Here is a 26,665-nt window from a genome sequence, read left to right on the forward strand (position 1 = left end):
CTATACTTGTGGGTCTCATGTTTTTATATACATCTTTATATACATCTTATGTTTCTCTTTACCCACCTATTAATCTATGGTGCCAAGTTACTGGCATTCCACCCGCAACAGCATTATCAAGTAATGAACATCTTATCTAGTATACTCGAGTAGGATAATTCAACCAGACATTCAGATTTCAAAGTCCCTGAGGTTGACGGAGCGGTGACGTTTGAATAAGTGTGAATCTTTCTTAAAGAGTGATGTAGCGTGCTCTGGAACATCCCCCTCCTTGTATTTCAATTTCTTTAAGAAGGAGCAGAATAAGGAGCCAAACAGGGAGTGCTCATTCTCATCGAAGGCTTAGGCTACGGTGTCTGTCGACGGTTTATCAATGGACTTTACCAGAGAATATGAAGCGTCCACGTTAAAGCATGAAAATGTTTGTGAGGCCTGATTGTCAACAGATGAAGCTGTGCTTTCAGTGCATTATACATAAAAGCTAGAAAATGGATGTGGACGGATGTGATCCTTTGCTCCTGGCGCTACCTCGCTATCGGGAAACGGCGAACAAGTACAAAAATAAAATCAAATAAAATCATATTTTAGATTTTAGATTTTAGATCTCAAAAGCTTATCTTCAACAGAAAAGGTAAATACTGCAACAGTATAGTTAGAGGGGCACCAGAAATTATTTGCCGTAGCTGTCTAGGAAAAAGTTGCAGATTAAAAGTTTTCATGTTCCCTCGAGCGAAAAGTATTGGACAGCACTAGTCACAAAAATACTGCAAAATAACAAGAAGTTATCATGAGGCACATATTCTTAGATTCGACCCCAGGATGTCGACTGCAATAGCATACACATTGTGAAGGACGTGGTGATAGGCTAAGCATATATAGGCTTAGGTGATAGACAGAAGGATACGCAGAAATTAAGAGAAATGTTCTATCTATTTATTCATGGGGGTATAATATAGGGTCCTGACATCCTCGAATCCACCCTTGTTATATATAAAAGTTTAAGAAACATTACGATTGCAAAATTCTCCCTATGATATGGCGGGCACCAACATTGCGCATGCGCCTAATCTGGCGGGCAAAAATAAATCATGGCCGCTGCTTCTGCAGTGACTGTCATGTCAGTTTATTGTAAATCTTTGGATTCTGTGGTGAAAGATAAATTTATTATAACTCTTTGGATCCCGTAGCGCAAGAAGGACGTACTGAGAAATCAAATTATCTCAAGCGAGCAAGAAATCAACCAGATCCTTCGTGTTTGGGTCTCATAGCCCTAGTGCATGGTCAGGTGTCTCTCGTGGAAATATTTATCTCTGCTTGATTCAGACACCCGATGGTTTTACTAGACAAGAATCAAAAACAGGTAAGTCCCTTGCATAATACAGGTGAGTTTTTACTTTTCAAAATACGTATTATATGTAAATAATGCCTATATAGCCTGCTGTGCTTTTAAAAATATATCGCCTCTGGTTCCACTGGACGACAAAGGAGCTGTCAGCCCACCTATAACCAACTTGAATATATATATTTCTAAACCACATTGTAAATGCCAAACCTGATATACAAAAGATATTTCAAGATAACGGCTACATTATTGTATAAATATGGCCTAAGGATACATTGGTTCACAAATATAGCTTGAATTAGGAACTAAGATGCTAACTAAAGTAACTTACCACTGCCGAAAAACTAAAATGCAAATAAGCAACGGCTTACCACTGATGAAATGAAGTCCACACACTTTCACGTCACTGCCTGGGCCAAGCCTCCACCTTTGGCGGTTATTTAGCAGACGACTGAAACTCGCATTTGATCCCGTAGACTGCCAGTTAGCACATCCGATAACGACACACTTATTCACCATATTAAAAACTTTACTAGGAACGGATTTAGCAGTGACAACAACACTAAATATCCCAAAGGGCACAAGAGTATATCGAAAGGACGCTGATCTGCCGTTTTGACCAACGCTGATGATGGTCTTGGCGCCTCTGAAGAGGGTCACGTGACACTATCAATGACGTCACGATGATGATTGTCCTAATATGGAAGTGTATTTAAGATGTATGATAAATTTCAATAAATGAGAACCTTCCCTCTGACGTATTGGGCAAATTTCATTTTACATATGTATATAAATGTGACGTTCAGTAAGTACAGAGTGTATATCTAAGTTCTAACTCTATGTGCAAGAAAGAAATTATCAATATGTAATCACATATTGGGAGCATGGATACGATAACTGCAATAAGAAAAAAAAAAAAAGATTTTCTAAGGCCTTTGTCGAAGCTACTGTAAACTAAATGACAGAAAGGTGCTGAAATTAAGAATATTATATGATTAATGACCAAACAATTAAATTCATTATTTTTTGATAAATGGATGTACGTGTCCTGGTAGAAGCACCATCGATAGATATATTACCAATGGGGCTCGGGGATGTGTTGATCTTTAAAAAAAAAACGTATAAACATTGAGAGAGGGATATTATTAAGACCCTAGTAAATGGATATAGTCTAACAAAAGTGAAATTGAAATTTGAAATTGAAATGTACATTGACATTTCATGAAAAGGATGGGGTTAGTATACTACCTTCCTCTCCTTAGCTTCATCGTCCCCTCGTACGATTTTTAAAAAAAAAAGATTATACACCATACCTTATTTTTGTGAGGATAAGTCTAACGCAAAGATAACAAGCAAAAGTGAAGAGATATGATGACTGGAGGCTTCACATGAAGCTTCGGGAGGGAGTCGAACCTGCTTCACCCACGTGTTCTAGATTCGCCGCCGCCGCCGCCGCTGCGCCTACGCCTCGGTAAAAGTAACCCGGCGGGCGGCCGAGCAGCAGCAGTCAGGTTTAGCATCTCCCGTGTCGGCCATTTCTTCGCGGTTGTCTGAGGTTTGAAGCTTTGTAAATCTTGTAGAATTCACCAAATCATTACACGGTTGTTGTACATGCTCAGGAATGTAGTTGTGTGGATTTTGTGGGTGTCTTGTGGAGGGAAAAGGATATTTGAAGTGTATACGTGACTGGCTACAGCGCTGCCATGGCCGACAGCGATCAGCTGTGTTGGTAAATATATTTCATCATTGAGCAAATTTTTTTTTAGAGAGACGGGTTTTAGTGCCATAGGTGTGAGACTTCGATAAGAACAGCCATATGGTTACAGACAGAAGGTCGAATCAAGTTGATCGTGAGTAAGATCCAGTTTGTGTGTCGTAATGTGATTAAAAATAGCTATAAAATGGCTTAAGGGTTAAGCCGTGTGCCGGGTGTGACCTCGACGGTGCCTGAAAGGAGGATTTCTGCATTTAGGAACATGGCAGGTGTGAGAGAAGGCTTCTCTTTTGCCTATAGGTCGTTAATACCTTCTATTATTCATGGTCTCAGTGGGGAGTTTGGTCATTAAGTACCATCAAATTATATTCTACCCATATTTCTGATTTGCATACTTGCATATTTTTGATTCGTATACTTTATTAGGGTAAATTTTTTTTATTTATCAGAAATTGCAAACGGACAGCTTGCAGTGGCATTTGCTTCCTTCCTAGATAGTTATATTCCATGCAGTTCCAAGCAGTATCTACATTATTTTAGTATATTTCTGCTCTAAATTTCTGCATATAGGGGAGGTGTTCTGAAATTTTACAGTCTCTAAGGACTAATGTAATTGCTTGCTTCGTTTAATTTTACATTGATTGATCTCGTATTTCCCCGAATCTTACCTTTACCAACTATATCGTAATTTACACTATGGTTTAAATCATATAACGCCAGTTTTGGTGATACTAATTGTAAGGATTCCGTTACTTCCAGATCCATAAATTATTTCCTTGGTGCAATTAGACCATGGATTATGGTGCCAGTGAAGTAAAATTGTACCCTTAGAGGTAACCTTATCAAATTTGATAACATAATCAGCCTGTTACAATCTAAATATAAGTTTATCAGCTTAATCTAAATAAAGTGAAGTTCATTTAATACCAGAGGTGAAGAGGGCTTGGAATCGTGGGGAAAGCAATAGGTAAACGAGTTGAATGATTGGAAAATCCTAAGTTTAACTACAGTTGTGATGGGGAAGCAATCTGCTTAGCTACACATTGAAACCAGCCAAGAACATTGTGATTTTGTTCTCCAGTAGCAGTGTAATATTGATGGATCATAGAAAACCTAAAGAATGTGTTTAGGAGAATTGAAGTTTATTGTATTGATTAAATTGATAGTGGTGAGGGTTATGAAAAACTTTGGGTTTGATCACGAGAAGAAAGGAGACAGAACCTATGAAAACCTGTGCTCCCCAAGAGGCTGTTATTTAATGTAGACATATATCAACATTATTATGGAGCATTGCTGGGATCAGCATGGAATGGCTGCTTGTGAGAAGGTTGGTCTGGTGTCATCTGTTTGTTGATGTATGACTGCAGTTGACATGATGCTCAAGCATTTTGTAGTGTAATTCATTTGCATTATCAAGTGAAATATGGGTGCTAGGGGGATTTTTTTTCAAGTGTTTCACCCGTGTCTTATATATCTTCTCGTCCTTGCTTAAGTGTACTTCATGGTAGACTCCTGGGTAACTTAGTCTCAGAATTACTCGTGCATTTGTTACCTCTGGACAAAGGAACCAGTCTATCACCATTTGCATAGTAATTTTCACCTCAAATATCACATGTACCTTCGTTGATGTACATTCAGCTAAGACATAAACAGTATAAATCATGTGATAGAGGGGTTCCAATTAAGTATTCCTGGGTCAGATAACTCGTATATCATCAGTGTCACTGATGAACCACTTAGTGGTTTTTTTTTATCCCAGTAGAATCTCGATACTCTACATGATTAGCACTCGCCTTTCTGTTATATGTTGGGTGTGATGGACATGTACTAAAGAAGTCTTCATAAAGTCTAGTATTACTAGAAACTGATGCTTCCTGATATTTAGTTCATGTCACTCGACCCAACCTTCCATAATTACACCTAAAACATGGTAGACAAAAGGACTATGCCGTAAATCCAGTCACATGCACTATGTATCCACAAAGGGAAAAAGTGCCAATATATTATTTCCTGTAAATGTTGATGGCAAAAGATAAAGCTTGAAACTTGTATTACCGTATAAGACATCGTTTAAACATGTTCTAAGAAAAGCAAAACGTCATGAAATATTTTCACTGAATGAAAAGGATGGTATTGGTGGGGTGTGATTTATCGTTAAAACCATTTTTGAAAGTACACACAACATGGTGAAGGGAGTTTTGTTTTTTCTTCTCATGAAAATTGAATATCACTTAATTTTCCCCAAGTACTTTGAATGTTTTCTGATATCTGAGGTAATGTTTTTGTAGCGGAAGTTGAAGAACCCACTTGTGAAGTGGTGCAAAGTTAATAGCACCACAATTTCTGAACACGCATATACTTTAAAATTTTTGCTTATAATGTTTGGTTTTATTTGTCTATTGTAGTAGATAATGAAGTGACTAGAGACTGAGTATTGGAAATGAAAAAGCACCACCACAATAATGAATTTACTAGTATTTTCTTTATTAATTCGAAGTCTTGTTGCATGGACTAGGTACATAAATATACTCAAATCACTTGCACATATGCATTCTATCCACTATGTATTGGTCAAACAGAAATTTCTATCCTCAGGTATGTTTGTAATTCAGATTCTATTTATTCTTTTCCCAGATGTCTCTAGAGAGGCTAAAACTTGATGTGGCTCTGAAGTTAGCCGTTGTAGAGAACTCCCTTTCTAGAGTGGAAGAATACCGCCATCAGCTCCAGGAAAATGCTCAGAAGGTAAGTCGATTAGAAGTTTGTGTTTATGTGTAACGGGAATGAAGTGCAGAGAAGTTTATTTCGCATGCTCTCACATATACACTTTTCATTTTTTCCTCGTGTACATAGAATCAGCCCTTCGCGAATGCTTTGTACTTTCAGAGCTTAGAGCTCTGACTACCAAAGGGGCCCTCTTGTCCTGACAGTTATATAGCAGCCTTCAGAAAGTGGGAAATGCTGACTCAGACCCCCCCAAATTTGCACTTTTCCAGGGGCATACTCCCAGGCCTCCTTGAGTTTGATTTTTTTTTTTTTTTTTGGGGGGGATGGGGGAGTTTGAAGGATGGAGGGGGCCCATAAAGGATTAGGGCTGGCCTTGTATGTTCAGAACATGTTGAGATAAAACTATCTGTGATTTAATGCTGCTTACAACTCAAGTGGGTGGAGGCTTCACCTTCACAGAATACTAGGTTGTGACGGAGTATTTCATGGACCATTGGTTGGTGCTAGCTGGAAAGCTCGTATCACCTTGTAGTGCAGTGGTTGGCATACTGGCCTACCACATGGCAGGCCTGGGTTCATATCCTCAGGTGCCCAGAGGTATAAAGTTTCCATCTACACATTTATTTTGACAATAGGTTTTTAGTTGTATTGATTGTGCTTAAATCTTTTGGATAGTCATTAGACATTATGTGCTAAAGAAATCTTGACCTTTATTATAAACTCAAAGGCTTGGCAGTGTTGCATATTATGTTTGTATCCCCTTTTATGTGTCACATAGTCTGATTACATGCTTTGTGAGATTGTGTTGCCCATTAACCGGACATGATGGACTTTCTCATTTCATGGTTATGATGTCTGCAAAATTGAGCAAAATCATATATACTTAATCTTGTATACATTCTGTTCTTTAGTTTCTAGTGACCAGCTTTGTATAGAAATGCTGGAATTAGCTGATATATTAAGTACACTGATTTTATTAGTCTTGAACTCACGATTTAAATTTGGAGCTAATTATAATGACTTTGGAGCTAACTGAGGTGTTGGTGAGATGACTTCTGCTGAAGCAGAGGTTGTGGGAGTGTGTGAAAGAGTGTAAAGAAGCGAATTCTAGTTTGATGTAAGCAAAAATGAAAGTGGGTGATGAGAGATGGATGATTATTAATGCTTTTGCACTTGGCCATGAGAAGAAAGATTAGGAGAGGTAAGTGTTTTGGGGGCAACTGAGTGCGTGTGTCAGCAGTTTTGATGCAAGAAATTGGTGTTAGTGATGTGTTATTTTGAATGTGAAGGTCAGTAATGTGAAGGGGGCGAACAGGGTAGTGGTAACAGGTAGTGATGAAATGAGGTGAAGGTAGTGATTGTTTTGAAGGGCTTTGTATGTTTTTGATGATTGGATGGCAGATGTGGGGTGTTTGGGATGGTATGCAAACTAACTGAGTCATGTAGAATGGTTTGGTGAAGAGAGAAGAGGTGGGAAAGCCTTATGGAGGATGAAATGTGGCAAGGTGGCTGGAGTAGATGATTGCTGTTGAATTTATTATGAAAAGGGGTGACCGTGTTGTTGTTTTAGCTAGGATTTTTTTTGTATGTAAGGATCATGGAGAGGTGCTTGAGGATTGGCAGAATGCATGTATATCACAATTTTATAAAGGCAAGGGAGGTAAAGATGAGTGTTCATCCTGTAGATATATGATATTGTTGAGTGTACTTGGCAAGTTGTTTGGGAGTATAGTGATTGAGATAGTGAAGACTTGTACAGAGCATCAGATTAGGGAGGAACATTGTGGTTTCAGAAGTGGTAGAGGGTGTGTTGATAAGGTATTTGCTTTGAAGAATGAAAGAGAAATACTTTGAGAAACAAATGAATTTGTATGAGGCATTTATTGATATGGATAGAGTATATGATAGGGTTGATAGGGATGCATTTTGGAAGGTTTTAGAAATACATGGTATGGGAGGTGTCAGAGGTGGAGGGAACAAGGAAAAGTGGAGGACCAAATTGGGTTGGAAGGATGAGGTGAAAGAAATTACGAGCGATCGGTGTCTGAACGTGCAGGAGGGGAGAGGCATGCGAGGAATAGTGAATTGGAACAGTGTGGTCTACCCGGGTCACCGTGCTGTCAATTTTCTGAACCAGGGCATGGGAAGCATCTGGGATAAACCATGGAAAGGTCTGTGGGCCCAGGATGTGGATAGGGAGCTGTGGTTTCAGTGCTTTATACATGACAGTTGGAGAATGACTGTAAACAAATGTTTTTTTTTTTTTTCTGGTGCTACCTTGCTGACGCAAGAGGTGGCGATGTTTCCTGTGGGGTTGCACCAGGAATGGATGAAGGCAAGCAAGTATGAATATGTACATGTGTATATATGTATGCCTTTGTATGTATATGTTCATATGTATATGTATGTATGTATGTGTTTATATGAGTGGATGGGTCTTTCTTTGCCTCTTTCCTGGCACTACCTTGCTGACATGGGTAATGGCAATCATGTATAATAAATGATTAAATTGATATATATGTACTGTTCTTGGTTTCAGATGAATAAACTTAAAGATATTATATCAACGATTTTTGAAGTTTTAATTAGGAACCAAATGGATTTTGATTGATAGTATTTAGCTTCTTTGAAGCTTTCTGGTCTTTGATCAGCTTGTGTATATCTGACTGTCAGTGCACTTTTCAACTATTTTGCATGAGTGTTAATGAAGGCTAACAAAGATTTTTATTTTCCTTCTCAGGTAAAGATGAAATCCATGAAGTTGTAGAGCGACAGGTTGGCTCACTAAGAGTAAGGGAAAGGCAGTTGGTTCGACAAGTGGAGGTAGGTAATATGGGGATAACCCATAATATTTTATGTAATGTGGTGATGATTATTACTATTATTATTTCTGTTGAAATTCTCAAGAAAAGTTTTTTTTATTGGTTAGGAGTATTTATGTAGGGCTCATAGTGTGTGCTATAGATTTGACACAATGCCTCTATTCTGTATACCATTGTATAAAGGCAAGACGAAAAAAGGGAATGTTCAGATTAAAGATGTATAAACTTGTATCTGGTGAGTTGTTTAGGAGATTCATAATTGAGAGGTTGGTGATATGTACAAAACTGCAGATTGGATAGGAATGGTGTGGCTTCAGGAGTGGTAAAAGATTTATGTATCAGGTATTTTCTTTGTAGAATGTGTGCAAGAAATCAAAATTATCTCTGTTCTTCCATGTTTTCGCCATTCAAGCTCATACTCCAGCTAACGTGTCTCTCTCCATTGTTTACCTAATAATATGCTTTTTCTTAATCACATTTAGTTTTGATATCTTTTCACACATTATCCTTAACTCGGACACCTGCTTTTGCAGTTCTCTGGAATTTGCTACCAGTGCTGTGCTATTTGCAAACAAAGTGAGTCTCTCTCTCTCTCTCTCTTTTGAACATACTGCCGACCTACTCTCTCCAGGACCCTTGCATTCGTTGACCTCACCATCTTGTATGTAAGTGAATTAAGGATCCATGGTGACGTCACTGCAGACTCATCTTTGTGTGAGACCACTCACCAAGTATGCAGAAAATGTTATAATGTTATTTCTTTAGATTTCCTGATTTAATAGACTGTGGGACCACTCACCAAGTATGTAAAAAATATATTTCTTTAGATTTTCTGATTTAATACTGTTTTCCTTTCAGGTTGTCACAGCCCATCAGACTTGCTTGCTTGGGACTCAGCAGGCAGGACTAACACACAGCAAGGGGGCACTCACTGCTACCCGTGACCTCTTGCAATGTTGCCATCCATCTGACACCAGCACCCTTGCCAAAATTAAAGTGATGGATGATGTAGAATGGTACGATGATAATTTTGCACACATTAAGCTTCTTAGCATTTATGCATAGTTCACTTTAATATTTTTCTTTCATACTTGTTCGCTGGTACTCATGATAGTGAGGTAGCACCAGGAACAGATAAAGAAAGGCTGCAATCACTCATTCATCCTCTAGTCATCATTTGTAATGTATTAAAACCACAAACGGTACTGTGGTTTCCTCTGTTTTGTATGCCTAGGTTCAGTCCGTTGACAGTGCGTCACTCACTGTATACCATATTGCTCCAGTTCATTCTATTCCATGCATGCCTTTCACTTTCATGCACATGCAGGTCCTGAGCACTAATTTTTTTTTTTTTTCTTTTTTCCCTTCTGTTTCCAAGTTTGGTCACCCTTCTCCCCTTGTCCTTTTCACTTCTGACATATATATCTTCTTTGTTAACTTTCTCATTCTCTTCATATGTTCAGAGTATTTCAGCACACCCTCTTTAGCTCTCTCCACCACTCTGATTCCTACATCTCTTTGTTGACATTTTGTTAGCTATTCAAGTATATACCATAATTTCTTTGAATAATTTCATTTGCAACACTCATCATATGCGCATTCTCTTGTATAACCCATTCATCACATTCATACAGCTTCATTGGGGTTACTGTACCTCAGACATGCCCAATTTTGCCCCGATGATAAAACAATACTTTTTTCTCTTTGAATCGGTGATGAATATTTAATCGTATTAACCCTTAATTCTTCATGTGTTCACATAATCTTCTGATGAAATTGAAGGGATGTACCCCTTGTCAGATATTGATGTAAAGCTTCCCATAACTGTTTAAGATTCCAGCTGATGATTTTTCCTTAACTAGTTATCCCCCTAGAACTCTCTAGTAGCTTATTGCTACAGCTAGAAAAAATACTTTTTAGTCACCCATAAGACATCAAAGAGAGTGCACATACATCAATTGTTGTCAGTTTTATAACTGGAAAAAATCTGGGTTGTAAGATATGAATTTATTTGTTGTTAGTCATGTAGATAAAGTTGTCTTTGTAAACATTTTACAAAATTTTTTCATACATATAGATGAAGGCAGCAAGTATGAATATGTACATGTGTGTACAATGTTGTATAGTTGCAAGGCATGGGCTATGGATAGAGTTGTGCGCAGGAGGGTGGATGTGCTGGAAATGAGATGTTTGAGGACAATGTGTGGTGTGAGGTGGTTTGATCGAGTAAGTAATGTAAGGGTAAGAGAGATGTGTGGAAATAAAAAGAGTGTGGTTGAGAGAGCAGAAGAGGGTGTTTTGAAATGGTTTGGGCACATGGAGAGAATGAGTGAGGAAAGATTGACCAAGAGGATATATGTGTCAGAGGTGGAGGGAACAAGGAGAAGTGGGAGACCAAATTGGAGGTGGAAAGATGGAGTGAAAAAGATTTTGAGTGATCGGGGCCTGAACATGCAGGAGGGTGAAAGGCGGGCAAGGAATAGTGAATTGGATCGATGTGGTATACCGGGGTTGACGTGCTGTCAGTGGATTGAATCGGCATGTGAAGCGTCTGGGGTAAACCATGGAAAGCTGTGTAGGTATGTATATTTGCATGTGTGGACGTGTATGTATATACATGTGTATGGGGGTGGGTTGGGCCATTTTCGTCTGTTTCCTTGCGCCTTGCCCGCCTTTCATATATATTTCCATATATATATATATATATATATATATATTTTTTTTTTTTTTTTTTTTTTTATACTTTGTCGCTGTCTCCCGCGTTTGCGAGGTAGCGCAAGGAAACAGACGAAAGAAATGGCCCAACCCCCCCCCCCCATACACATGTACATACACACGTCCAGACACGCAAATATACATACCTACACAGCTTTCCATGGTTTACCCCAGACGCTTCACATGCCTTGCTTCAATCCACTGACAGCACGTCAACCCCTGTATACCACATGACTCCAATTCACTCTATTTCTTGCCCTCCTTTCACCCTCCTGCATGTTCAGGCCCCGATCACACAAAATCTTTTTCACTCCATCTTTCCACCTCCAATTTGGTCTCCCTCTTCTCCTCGTTCCCTCCACCTCCGACACATATATCCTCTTGGTCAATCTCTCCTCACTCATTCTCTCCATGTGCCCAAACCATTTCAAAACACCCTCTTCTGCTCTCTCGACCACGCTCTTTTTATTTCCACACATCTCTCTTACCCTTACGTTACTTACTCGATCAAACCACCTCACACCACACATTGTCCTCAAACATCTCATTTCCAGCACATCCATCCTCCTGCGCACATCTCTATCCATAGCCCACGCCTCGCAACCATACAGCATTGTTGGAACCACTATTCCCTCAAACATACCCATTTTTGCTTTCCGAGATAATGTTCTCGACTTCCACACATTTTTCAAGGCTCCCAAAATTTTCGCCCCCTCCCCCACCCTATGATCCACTTCCGCTTCCATGGTTCCATCCGCTGACAGATCCACTCCCAGATATCTAAAACACTTCACTTCCTCCAGTTTTTCTCCATTCAAACTCACCTCCCAATTGACTTGACCCTCACCCCTACTGTACCTAATAACCTTGCTCTTATTCACATTTACTCTCAACTTTCTTCTTCCACACACTTTACCAAACTCAGTCACCAGCTTCTGCAGTTTCTCACATGAATCAGCCACCAGCGCTGTATCATCAGCGAACAACAATTGACTCACTTCCCAAGCTCTCTCATCCCCAACAGACTTCATACTTGCCCCTCTTTCCAGGACTCTTGCATTCACCTCCTTTACAACCCCATCCATAAACAAATTAAACAACCATGGAGACATCACACACCCCTGCCGCAAACCTACATTCACTGAGAACCAATCACTTTCCTCTCTTCCTACACGTACACATGCCTTACATCCTCGATAAAAACTTTTCACTGCTTCTAACAACTTGCCTCCCACACCATATATTCTTAATACCTTCCACAGAGCATCTCTATCAACTCTATCATATGCCTTCTCCAGATCCATAAATGCTACATACAAATCCATTTGCTTTTCTAAGTATTTCTCACATACATTCTTCAAAGCAAACACCTGATCCACACATCCTCTACCACTTCTGAAACCGCACTGCTCTTCCCCAATCTGATGCTCTGTACATGCCTTCACCCTCTCAATCAATACCCTCCCATATAATTTACCAGGAATACTCAACAAACTTATACCTCTGTAATTTGAGCACTCACTCTTATCCCCTTTGCCTTTGTACAATGGCACTATGCACGCATTCCGCCAATCCTCAGGCACCTCACCATGAGTCATACATACATTAAATAACCTTACCAACCAGTCAACAATACAGTCACCCCCTTTCTTAATAAATTCCACTGCAATACCATCCAAACCTGCTGCCTTGCCGGCTTTCATCTTCCGCAAAGCTTTTACTACCTCTTCTCTGTTTATCAAATCATTTTCCCTAACCCTCTCACTTTGCACACCACCTCGACCAAAACACCCTATATCTGCCACTCTGTCATCAGACACATTCAACAAACCTTCAAAATACTCATTCCATCTCCTTCTCACATCACCGCTACTTGTTATCACCTCCCCATTTACGCCCTTCACTTTCTTTCTTTCGTACTATTCGCCATTTCCCGCATTGGCGAGGTAGCGTTATGAACAGAGGACTGGGCCTTAGAGGGAATATCCTCACCTGGCCCCCTCTGTTCCCTCTTTTGGAAAATTAAAAAAAAAAAAGAGAGAGGGGAGGATTTCCAGCCCCCCGCTCCCTTCCCTTTTAGTCGCCTTCTACGACACGCAGGGAATATGTGGGAAGTATTCTTTCTCCCCTATCCCCAGGGAAATGGCGAATAGTATGAAAAAAAATATATATATATATATATATATATATATATATATATATATATATATATATATATATATATATATATGTGTGTGTGTGTGTGTATGTAAACGTTGAAATGTATAGGTATGTATATGTGCGTGTGTGGGCGTTTATGTATATACATGTGTATGTGGGTTGGTTGGGCCATTCTTTTGTCTGTTTCCTTACACTTCCTCGCTAACGTGGGAGACAGGGACAAAGTATGATAATTACATAAATATTTGTCATATCTTATGTTTGTGAGGTAATGCCAGGAGCAGATGAAAAAAATGCTCTCATTTGCTCACATTCTTTCTCTAGCTGTCTTGGACAATGCACCACCAGTGTTGTTCTTGTGGCAGAAATGAGTAGTTTGATGTTGAAGTTAAAACAACAAACAGAACCTCCATGGCCTACCCTTTTATCACAAGTTGAAGAATAATTGTCCCAGACATGCTGGTCCCATGCATTCTTACGCTCATTGGTAGTAGGTGTAATGTAGTGTTTCCATGTATATTTGTTATATTTACTGAAAACTGTATGCCTCTATAAAAATTAATGCAATACAAAGTTCATGACAAAGAAACAAGACCTCCTTGCTTCATTTCTTATTTCACGCTTTCTGTTATGCCTCTCCTGCTTATTCAGTGCTCCATTAGCCCATCACATATGTAGGTATATTTTTTCTTCTGTTGTATGCATTTGACAATTCATAAAGGAGAGAAAATAGTATTTTCATGAGGGGATAGTTTTTAGATATGCCAATTTAGGGTAAATATGATAACATTAATGATTTATTTTGTAATAAGATTTTTTACTGTTCTTCATCTTGTGGAGGTAGCATCATAGTATATGTATGTATAGCTCAAGGTGATATTTGTTTGTGTGGATTGATGAGTGTTTGTATAGTGCCGATGTATTAAAGTAAGTGGTTAAGTGAATGCTTGAATCATAAAGTTTTAGGTTTGTTGAGTATGCTTGACACAGGCTATGGGAGAGTTGTGTTGGAGGGAATGGTGTTTTGTACATAGTATCCACTTGGGAAGGAGTAGTGTTGTTCCAGAAGAGGCAGGTGTGGACCAGGTGTTTGTTGTGAAGAATGTGTAGGAAAGAACATGGAGAAAGTTAGTTGCTTTTATGTGGCAGTTATTGATCTAGTGAAAGTATGTGATAGAATTGACATTCTTCATGGAAGGAACTGGAGATATGGATGAAATGAAAGCTTGTTTAATTCAGTGAAGAATTTTTATCAGAAGAGAAGCACTTGTACATACAGGAAGGGAGGAGAGGTTCCCATTGAACTTGTTTCTACTTGAGAGTGCATCATGTCTCTGTGGCTTTTTATCTGCTAATGAACAGGTTGGAAGGAAGTTAGTCCAAGGATTTGGAGGAAGTTGCTGGTGTGCATTATGCTGGAAATAGTGGGAGGTGAATCATTTGTTGGTGGCACATGGGATTATTCAGTGGTGGAGATTGCGATACCTAAAGGGTTAGCATAAAAAAGCATTTGTTGGTTATATGCCAAAGGCTTGGACCTATGGTGACCAATCTTTAAAAAAGAATTTACAAGTCTGGGTTTCTTATGTAAGTTGATATGGTTCTTTAGAATGGATTGAAAATGAGCAAGGTAACTGAAAATAAATGTTTTTCAGCTTGAGGAATGTACAGCCAGTGAAGAATGTATCGGTGCAGTTGGATGAATCTGCCCTAAGCTCTGCTGTATCTGAATTTGGCTCTGTCCAGTTACCGGACACTATCACACACCACCCTTCTCCAGTAATCCCAGCAAAGTAAGTTTTAAGTTATTTCATGATTTGTATTTAAAAGTATGTATTTTCATTTATTTTTGATAACTTTTGTTTATTTCTTCGTGTTGAATATAAATGAAAACCTGCTTGGGTATTTGAATCTCATCCCATATCAAGTTTTCAGTGCTTGATAAAGGACAGGCAGAGATGTTAAGTTATTCTTACTTTTATGTTAGCTTTCTTTTGTTGTTACTGTTACTCCTAAAGTTGATGTTCTTTCAGCTTACGAAAAGAGCAATCTTGGTTAGATATCTTTCACTTTACACTGGAAATTCCACATTGTCATTAATACAAAATCTCTTTCTCAGAGTTGATGGGTGTTGTTTTTATTTTTTGTGAGCAGCTGTTTTATATCTCCAGGGGTCATATTCTCCCCAGCTTTGAATAATGACCAGTGTTTCTCTCCCTACAATCGAAGCATTGGAACTCTTTTTTTCCCAGTAACTCTGACCTGTTGCATTTTAAAAGACAGGTTTTTCACTTCTTCAAAAATTTGTAAATTCTTTACCTTGTCACTTCCTTTTCCCTTTCATAATCATTATATATCAGTTAAGGCCTATCCACTTTGTGGAGTTCTGTCCATGACTGGAGCCTTCATTGTAAAAAAAAGTTTGGGTTAGCTCTTCATTCATCTCTGTTCAATGTGGTGGTGTTACCCTGTGTTTCTACTGTTAATATTTTGGCCACTTTTTTCTTGAGCTGTAAGCATGTGTCCTGGCCACCAAGGCTTGGACCTTTAACATGCATCTGACTGCTGCTTTTCATTGTTTATTTGGGGAGACCATCCTTATGAGGATTGACTAGTATGATACACTTTCCTTGAACAGTGAAGCTTTGGAACTCTATTCCTTTTTTATCTTTCCCTTTTCTTATAACTTTTCTACCTTTTAAGAGTTTGCAATGGTCAGCAAGCTCTGTCCCTCATCTTCTAACATTTCTACCTTTTAAGAGTTTGTAATGATCAACACACATAAAGAGCTGATTAACTTTTTATTACCCACTGTTTCATTTGCCTGAGAAGGTCATTATTAGTGTGTTTTGCCCATGCTTTGTTTTTCACAATAATTGAAAGAACTAGGTTAATGTTTGGGGAGAAAGCTGTCCACCACAAAATATGACAGATTGTACTGGGATTTCTTTTTTCTAGTAGTGCTAGGAAAAGACAACAAAGGCTGCATTCGTTGACACTCAGTCTCTAGCTGTTGTGTAATGCACCGAAACCACAGCTATCTTTCCACATCCAGTCCCTAGAAAGCTGTCCATGGTTTACCCTAGACGCTTCACATACCTTGGTTCAAAGGTAAAATCATTCAAGTGGATATCCAGTTCTTTTGATTTGTTACCCCTGATTGATTTTATTTTCATATTCTTTTGTTCTGATGTTCCATGTCTGTATAACATCTCAAAGTGATTCCTAATTTTTTTTTTCCTTTTTGAAAATTGTTTGATAAATCACATACTTTTGGTTTGTACATTGAAACATGATTTCAATATTGTAGTTTTGATTCGAGTGTTTTTAATCGAGATCATTTGGTTAGTTTCAGTTAATTACAGTTTATATTGTCTTCTTATGATTACATTTATTTTGGAAAGTGGACAGTGTCTAACATATCTGGATTTTCTTCAGTAAGAATCTTGCATTGATATTGAACATTTATTTCTGCAAATACTATTTTGCCACTAGATACCAGCAAGCCCATCGCATAATCTGTTTTTAGTATGGGCACTGCAGACTATAAACCACATTAAGACTGCTTTTAATGGGAGGCTATGTATCATCATCATACTAAATGTCTGTCTCTGGGGATAAGAGGGAAAGAATGCTGCTCATTTAGCCTCTGCATGTCATTGGAGGTGACAAAGAGGGTGGTAGCAGGGGCTGGAAATCCTCCCATCTTGTATTACTTTTCAAAATAAGTGATGTAGGAAACAGCCAAATTAGGATCTTTTTACCTTTAAGACAGTCATCTGTTCTGGATGCTACCTCACTTATGTAGGAAATGAACACATGTAAAAGAAATAGATTTATAAGGTAATGGTTTGACTTGGTACAGTTAATAATGTTGACAATATTACAATTACTTCTGGGCGGATAGGAGAAATAGAATACATCCCACATATTCCCTGCATGGAGTACAAGATGACTTAAGAGGCTTAGGAGTGAAAAGCTGGTATCTTCAACCCATTTATTCTTTTCCAAAAGAAGGAAATAGGGGACATGTATGAAAAAATGTTACAATAGGTATTGTTGATCCATGTATAGTTCAGAATGGAGGTAGATGCGTGTGAAGTTCAGGTTGGCTGAGTTATTTGTGGATAGAGGAGGCATTAGTTAACCTGTGATTAAGAAAAAGATAACTTTAGGAAGGGAAGAGAATGTGTATTCCAGATTCTTACTTTTAGACAAGTAATGGAAGTAAAACAGTGCTGGTGCAAGTTGCTTGAAATAGATTTGGGAATTTGTGAGGATTGTGGTATGTCATGTTAATTATTGTTAACTTTTTCATTTGGGGCATTCTGTAAGAATGAATTAGTGTGGTGCAATAGTTAACCATGTAGAAAGAAAATGGATGTTGCTGCAGTTATATGAATTTTTGCTCAAATTAGCAAATTCAGGGGGAAAATTGGATTGAATGGAGTACTGGTTTGATGTGTGTAGGAGGGTGATCCTGAAAGTGTATGTGAATAAAAGTAAAATGCCATTTTGGGAAAGTGAAAGGCCATATTCTAAGTTGAGTTTGTTTAGTGAAGAGCTAGAAGTTTGGATGAACATGAATATTTAGGGTTGAAGTTTAGTAAGGATAGTAGTAGGAATGCAGAACTTGAAGGTAGAGTTATGCAGGTGAGAAAAATTGAGTGCACTGATAGCTTGGTAAATGAAGAAAGTTGATTTTGCTGTGGAGGAAGCATGGATGATGGAGTGCATATTCCAGTGTTGATGCAGGGCTTTGAAATCCAAATGTAGTCCTGTATGAGTAATTATTCATCCCCTTCCTGATTTATGGTTGTGAAACTCAAGTGTATAAAAGCCAAAAGAAAAGAAAGTGATAGACATGACAACCCACTTCTTTCTTTTCTGTATTACTTCCTCCCATCCTCCTCCTGCTCCACCTTCCCATTGTTTGTTTCTCATTTTGTAAGCCGTCTTTTCCACTGTGCATGTACTAACTGCTTCTGTCTTAAATTTGGCAAGGTTTCCTCTTCTAGTCTTGTAGTTAATAGGTAAACTTTTATTCTTACATTGTTTACCTTGTAGTATGATATAAAAGATACCTGTTTAATTTGCAGGCATAGGGAATCTGTGCAGTATATGTGCACTAGGTTTGGAGATCTAAAGGGTTTGTGAATTTTTCAGTTCCAGATATTTAAGGTGTTCTAAACAGTTGACATGACTTTACAGTTTTCAGAGGATGGACAAAAACATTTTCATCAATTGAAACACCCACAATGCTTGGGTGCTTTTTTATATATTGGTAAATTAATGCAATGGATTTTGATAGAATGTTTGAGGAAATAACGCTGAATTATCCTATCAGAGAGAGGCACTGCTAGTAAGCAGTGTTCAGAAAATACTGTAGAATGTTTGAGGAAATAACGCTGAGTTATCCTATCAGAAAGATGCACAGCTAGTAAGCAGTGTTCAGAAAATACTAGCAACTTTATTTTCATGTTAGATCTCTGTTTCCTACATTAGTGATATAGCTGATTGATATGTTTTGATTTTTATGCATTACATAAGATTTTCATCTCATAGTGTTGAAGAGTATGAAGATGATGACCATGATGTGTTGCACAAGAGCGTTGCTGGAGCAGCCTCAGGTCCAGACTCTCCCATGCGTATAACTGTCCAATTTCCACGTCTGTCAAAGCACAATTGGCTTGTGCAACAGAAAGAAAAACACCTTGATCAATCTTTGGCTTTGAAGGTTGGTACTGTTAAGAAATATAGTTTTTTTTTCCTTAGATTTTCATATTGTTTTCAGCAATTATATAGTGTTTATATTGGAGTTTTTTTTTTTTTTTCCCATCATATAATCGCTCATTTATGATGCATTTCCTCACCCAAATTAAGCTACCCATTTACCTTTTGTTGTAAACACTGTATGAAATTAGCTAAAATTTTTTGCCTTGGTGTGAACAAAGTTGTAATCATGCTATGTAGGATATGTTTTAGGATAAGTATTTAATACGAAACTAGATGGAATATTTTTGTATTTTGATTTTGTTGGTAGAAATGTCATATGTATTATGCTCACTTATTCAGGCTTGTGGAATTGGAGAAGAGACCAAGCTAAATGATGTAGCCTCATGGTGGAGTGGAGTTAATCAGAATGATGTAGCCACGTGGTGGAATGGTGTTGATTTAACAAGAGCATTTCGAGATGGTGAATCAACACCTGCCAGTATGGAAAGCTTTGACATGGTGGCTCGTAACAGCCCTGTACACACTTCAGAAAGTTCTAGTATTGAAATTGTTCCAAGCCATTATGATTCTGAAAAGGTATGATCAATAGGAATTAAAACCCATTTTGTTGTATGTGCCATATACAGACATGTAACTGTTTGGAATCTTTTGAAATTTTGATGAATTTGAATTGTGCTCAATTCCACTGCTAAAGGATTTGTAATCTTGCTTACATGCCATGATTGCAGCAATGAAAGTCAGGGTGCCATTTTTCTGTAAGATTTTGTTTAATATTTAAGAATTGGATGTCCCATAAATCTAAAAGGCCGTGTAAGTGAAGAATTCCATTTAGATTTGCTGATGTCTTTGAACCTTTTAGATATACTTGACCATAGAAATGATTATGAATTGTTTCCTGATAATTAGTAGTCATGATTACAGTTTTTATTGTAACAATTTAATCCATTAATTCTGGAAGTAGTTATAATCATGGTTGAGAGAGGTATTTGTTAGCTATTCCTTTTGTAGTGGAATCAAAACATGTCTGGGTCTGTGAAGTACTGTAGCTGTAGAAGCTTTTCGTGGTAAAAGAGAAATTTTAGCTCCTGTATAATGTACTCAATCGAGAGAGACTCGTCCTAGGCCCAAAGACTACTGTTTGGTTTACCTTGACATGATCTTTTGTCTCTCATATAAGGTGAAGTTTTTCTGATATTCTATCCATCTGTCACAATAGTTTTGATAGCAATCTAGCAACATTTTTTTTTCATTCTATGCCCCTTCATCTTTTAGATATTTTCCCAGTGTATTCCTTTTACAGTTTTACCTTCTCAATGATTCTGGTATTTTTGGCTCTTAATGGTGCTAGCAGTGTGGTAGGCTTTTTATTTCTTACTTTTCATAATGCTTCCTCACTTAGTGGGAATATTGTATTTTATGAAAAGTTAGTAGTTAGTTGGTAGGCAGCTGTCGACCAAGGAGGTATATTACTGGTACTACCCGACTGGGCAATGGGAGGGTTAGTAATTATTAGTGAGCCAGCACTTCAGTGGTTGTCAAGTTACACTACTTTGACCTACATAGCTTTTTTTTTTTTTTTTTTCCTACCTCAACTACATCCACAAACATACACTCTCTCCTTGTCTTGCACAACACTTGACTCACGCCTCATTCTTCGTAACTAGATTTTCTCGTGATGAGCATTGTGCACCAGCCCTGCCTCTTAGTCGAATAGGTGAAGCAGTAGATAGTAGTAGTAGGTAGTAACATTAGGCAGGGGGTTATGTAATAATGTTAGCTATAAGTAGCAGGTAGGAATATTGAGCTGGAGCATTATGTAGAAGTAATGAGATAAAACATGTGGTAGACATACAAGGTAGTAGTAGTTGAAAGTTAGACTACATAGGAGCCTCTGGAAACATTGCACTAGACTGCCCTTTGCCAGTGGCCTGTTAAGGGTGAGGCATAACAGGCTAAGAAGTGTCAATGAAGTTTCAATAGTTAGGGAAACTTTTGCTCTGGTCACCCCCTTGGAGGAGTTCCTGAAGGGTATGGGCACACCCCCTTGGAAGAGTTCCCGGAGGGTACGGGCATCAAAGATATATGAAAATGTTTGGTATTGGAATAATATACTCTTTCTTTTCCAGGATGACTGCAGTACACCAGGTTCTGGAATGTGCGAGATAGAGAATGTTCATTTGTGTGTGGGTGAAAAGTCACGCTGGCTTAGCGACAGGCACTCATGTTGTGGGAATCCCTTTTTGGAACAGATTGAAATTGGCTCTATCTGCCAGGCCAATGAGACTTGTTCTACATTCAGTGATTGTGTGTGTCAGAATAATTGCAAGGAAACTGCTCTGGAAAAATTACAGCAGTCTGCAAGCTTTAGAGCCAAGACAAGCCGCAAGAGGACGTTGTCCGAGTCCGAGAGCATTGGTCCTATACTTTCTCACATGGCTGACATAATTGCATCAGAAAATTCACAGTGGCTGTTACAGAGCCAAGATAATGTTTCTGTTTTGCCAACACCTGTAAAGCGTGCCATGTATGAAGCCCCAGGGGGTAAATGGCTGAGACTGGGTCAAAGCATGTCTGTCACACATGAACCTCAGGTTAAACTCTGTACTCATTCCAATATCTGGCTTCTTAGTAAGTTCAAGAGTCAGAGAGAGAAGAATACTGAGAAAGATGAAAACGACAAAGAAAAATTCAGTGATGAAAAGGAGAGCAGAATTACATCAGAAGCTTTATCCGAGGCTCTTAAGAGGGTAACTATAAGCCCGCACAATGGAAATCAGAACAAGAGTTGCAACCTTGGAAATTACCATGCTGTAGCTGTAGACAGGGCAAACACTCCTGTTGATAGCCAGTCTTGGCTTTTATCAAAGAAACTTGGTGGGTGTCAACAAGTCAGAGACAATAAGCTAGAAGAAATGGACATTTCTAATAAAAGGCGATGGTTATTTTGTTCATCTGAAGGTAGCTCGATTATGAAGTGTGGAAACATAACCCCACCACTTCTACCAGAATCACTGCTTTCTATGGCCCATGCTGATGTAAACAACTGGCTAATGAAGAGTTATTACTAATTATTCATCCTTTTAGGAATGGTTATGAATGAATTGTATTCAGTTATATATACTTATCTATATTTCAAATTTTAAATTTTTTTTTCTTTTCATGAAATCTGTTGTAATATACAAAATCTGAGCATGATACATTATATAACAGCCACTCACTATGGCGAAAGATACATACTTTTGGCTCTGGTTTATCATTATATTTTATGCACTTTTCTTTCTGGACAGCACATTATATTATGTATCCTGAAACTATGCAGTAATAATTTTTGGTGGAGCTTTTAGATTTTTTTTGCAAGCGTAATTGGATGTTTCTTTTGCATATATTTTCTGAATTGCTTTCATTGTCAAGGTTAGTATTTGGGGAATAGCTTTGTCTTGTGCTTCCCAATTATGATACACTGAGATAAATGATATGTTGGAAAATTAATTATGAGTGTAAAATATCAAGCTATGGGTATTTTCACAAAAAAGTAATGTTGTAACTTGTTGAGACTTTGTTATATCTGGAAGTAGCTGCTAACATGGACCACAAATGACATTTATCCACTTTTGTAAATGTCAGTACAGATTTGTAAGCAACAAATGCCTTTCTTTAGGGCATTCTGTTTTTGAATTACTTCATAGTTTCTTGTGTATGTTCATCTTGTCAAGAGCATTAATAAACAGCGTTATCAGACGGTCATGTGTCATTTACAAATGGATTTTTTTATTTTTTTTTTTTTATTTTCCTGCATTAGCGAGGTAGCACCAGGAGCAGGCGAAGAAAGTTACACCCACTCGCATCCATTCTCCAGCTGTTTGTAATGAATTTATAGAAAGATGAATTTACATGGCCTAGAATGAATATCCTTGAATAAGGATTTTAGTGGTGATAAGCAAGTTTTTGAGCCAAAATTCACATAGTAACCAAAGACCATAAAATTTGCTGTGATTATTTTACGTCTTTTCAAGAGTTAATACTACCTCAACTTTGATCAATGCTCAGTTTGTTGTAACTATACCAGATATAAGTAATGTCAGACCAAGTAATTTCATTTATTCCATGAATTGGACATGATAAAATGCCTTCTAAAAATTATGCGTTGTTTTTGTGTTCATATATAGTCACTTGCAAAGTAAAGGGTTGTGGACCAAGGCAACCCTTCCTGTATGAGAGGCATCATTCTACAATACAGTATGTGGCATTTAGGATATTCTTTATGTTTATGAATTTCTTTTCTTTATATAATATATTTTAATACTTCATAAATATATAATATAGGAAGCAAATTTCTTGAAGCTCACATTTGAGTGTCATTCTTTGCTTAACGTGAGATGTATCTAATAGGTAGGTTAAGTGCTGTACCTTTCGAGTTTAGCACAAAAGCTAAGTTAGATTTGAAAGAATATATATCTGCATCAGTGTGTGCAATATTTATAATATATCAAAATAAAAGAATTTTATTAGATCATTATTTATTTTTCCTAAACATTTTGTGATGTTATATGGTTAATTATGCCATTTCTGAATGACAGCAAAAGGACACTAGTTAGGAGGGAGAAAAATGACATCACTTTTAAGGGGAAGTGAGAATTTTTTAATGTTGGTAGGTATCAGTTTGTCAATATTAATTGTTTTTAAACAAATTCTAATTTTAATAACCACGTATATATTATTTGATGTATGATTACAATTGTCGGAACATTGAAAAACCTCTGTACCTTTAAATAGGTTTTCATTCATCTTCAGATGAATGCAAAATTTGTCCATTGTCAGAGTTTTGATAAGATTTAGTTTTCATGTACAGTATTTACCTTGATTATGCAGATTTTTTTTTCTTGGGATATATTTCAGAAACCGCAAATTGTATGAATTTAGTAAGGCATTTATAAAGTTTTTGTTAAATCTAAATATTTGTATTTTAAAAAGATTTGGGAAAAATTCAGTTGAACAAAAATTGAATAGGTTGTTACCGGACACATTATTCTTATTATGTGGCCTGTGGTTAATACCAGCTGTATGCAGCCCCCATAACACCATATGTTGAACATTATTACCAGGTGGCACTTTGACATATTTGATTAAAGGTACTCTGCAGAAAAGTTTGAAAAGGTGAGTGCAATCCTTTGTCTTTCAAAATTTATAAAGACTAGGCATATGAGAGCTATTCTGGATTTTTTTGAAGTTTATTTAGCGAGAGACTGCTATCATGTATGGAAAAATTATATTACTTAAATGTCTTGGTACTCTCAAAGAAAAGCTTTTTCTATGGCAATATAATCTAGTTAATGTCCACAAGTGCCATATATGCAAATATCGTATGCGGCTTTTAGAGTTAACTTTTTTCTTTTATTGATGGTTGTACCTTGATAACGAATTACTTTATTAAAGGCATTGGCAAACGAAGAGCCTAAAGACCACGTAACTGCAGCCAATGAAATTTACAAAATCTGGATAGTCCATAATTAAGGCGAGTTCTAGTAACGCAATTTCGATCCAGAAACCGGATTCCTCCACAAGAACTCTTGTTCCTCTGGACGACACGTCGTGGAAATGTATGACGGCTAACGATGTATTTCTGTATATTTCTTGTATTAATCCATGTCTTGTGGCGTGTGGGAGGCATTGAAAGGTAAGCCATGAAATTCCTTGATGATTTAGTCTCTGTAGAAGTACAGTAAGTACAGTTTTTGCCATTTTAGGGATGTTTTAAGTAATGTCAACTTCTTTGCTAAGCTGGGTCAACACATGGGACGTAGTGATGGGGGGGGAGTCATTGATGCTTTATGTTGCATGTAACAGTAATTTTTTGTTTTTCAATTAAGAAAGTGGATGTGAAGACATGCCAGGTGGGTCAGGTGACCAGATAGATTGCTCCATGGCGGAAGACAGTTTGAAGCTTCCTCCTTTGCACGACAACGAAGAATAATCTGGTAAATCTTCATCAGTGTCAGTCATGGAGGACATGTTTCATCTCTCCCTCAGCTGTTTTAAAAGGTAAATCGGACTCTATTTACATATCTGTAACATGTGCATTCAAAGATATTTCATCATGCTTGCAAAAAATTGTTTCGCAATTGTTTTGACGTGTATTTTTGCGTAAAGTGTCTCATACTGATGACAGGAATATCAAAAATATATTTTCGACTTATGTTTACTTCCTTCATATTCTAATCACCTTAATTATTTAATGACAAATGCGGACCATCTTGCGAGCGGTTGGTGATAAGGTCAAGAACACAGAAATGCAGGAAATAATGATAATGATAATAATACCGATAATGAAAAAAAAAAAATACCGATAATGAAATGCTGTTTTTATTCTTAATGTAACGCCATTATCTAAACCGGAGGCAAAGTTAAGTAAGGATATTTTGAGGTGCGAGGTCAAGGGGTTGTTCTTTTTTCTTCCCAAGAGTATGTGTTGTTTTCCCATTTGTTGGTTTTCTAATTAATAAAATTAGAAAACCAACAAATGGGTGAACAAAATTTGTATAATTTTATGAAATTTGGAAAATTTGTGACGTGCGTTTTCGAGGTTGTGGGTTTTATCGTATTTAAACAATTCTAACGTTTTCCCTTACTTCATTGTCATTAATTCCCAACATGTTAGAAGCTTGGGTATATATATATATATATATATATATATATATATATATATATATATATATATATATATATATATATATGTTTTTTTTATTTTTATTTTTTTTATTTTATTTATTTTGCTTTGTCGCTGTCTCCCGCGTTAGCGAGGTGGGGCAATGCATGAATATCTTTATTAGAAATAAAACAACACATAACATGATAATACAAATATAACTTGTAGGTAATTTGCGTTGTTCTTTGTCCTTTCGCCATTTGTATAACCTGGTCACAGAGTATCTGGCTTCCCCATGTATTCGGCCGCCCCAGAGGTAACGTTGCTCTTTTTGCTTTCTGTTTTTATGAAGTTTGTCTGGCAGGATCAGTGAAAATACGTCATTTCTAAGGTAAGTTACTTGTAGGGGAAGGAAAACTATCTACAGTAAATAGCCATTTTTTTATATTTTATTTTTTTTTCTATCTTTCATGGTTTGACCTGTACTTCGGATTTTTTGGTGGAACTTAGCTAAGCAGGATTAATATTTTTTTTTTTTTTAATGAAATTCTAGTGTAAGCTAGAAGTGAACTACAGCAAGAATTGATTGAACTTAGTAATACCTTGGTGTCTAGAATTATTAAAGAAGTCCTGTTTGAGTAGAATGTGATGGCTAGGTTTTTAGTATGGCCGACTAGATTTGTACAATAGTAATTACCCCCTCCCCCACCAGAAATCCTAGGTGTTGATATATATATATATATATATATATATATATATATATATATATATATATATATATATATATATATATATGCGGTTTATTG

At 37.3% G+C, this 26,665-nt stretch overlaps 1 protein-coding gene across 2 annotated transcripts; it reads left to right on the plus strand.

Moving 5' to 3' along the window:
- Positions 1 to 2,738: 2,738 nt before the first annotated feature.
- Positions 2,739 to 23,724, plus strand: LOC139754240 (uncharacterized). 2 transcript variants are annotated; one of them, XM_071671556.1, is made up of 8 exons: positions 2,739 to 2,897; positions 5,691 to 5,804; positions 8,526 to 8,606; positions 9,464 to 9,621; positions 15,136 to 15,273; positions 19,046 to 19,217; positions 19,556 to 19,792; positions 21,343 to 23,724. In XM_071671556.1, the coding sequence occupies exons 2-8, from the start codon at positions 5,691 to 5,693 to the stop codon at positions 22,282 to 22,284; spliced, it is 1,842 nt and encodes a 613-aa protein (XP_071527657.1). In that variant the 5' UTR covers positions 2,739 to 2,897; the 3' UTR covers positions 22,285 to 23,724. The 2 variants fall into 2 exon arrangements, with proteins under 2 accessions (XP_071527657.1, XP_071527658.1); XM_071671557.1 differs by lacking the exon at positions 8,526 to 8,606 and having other exon boundaries at positions 5,691 to 5,801.
- The last annotated feature ends 2,941 nt before the right edge of the window (positions 23,725 to 26,665 follow it).

The sequence above is a fragment of the Panulirus ornatus genome, chromosome 16 (genome assembly GCF_036320965.1).
Source record: "Panulirus ornatus isolate Po-2019 chromosome 16, ASM3632096v1, whole genome shotgun sequence".
NCBI classification, from domain to species: Eukaryota; Metazoa; Arthropoda; class Malacostraca; order Decapoda; family Palinuridae; genus Panulirus; species Panulirus ornatus.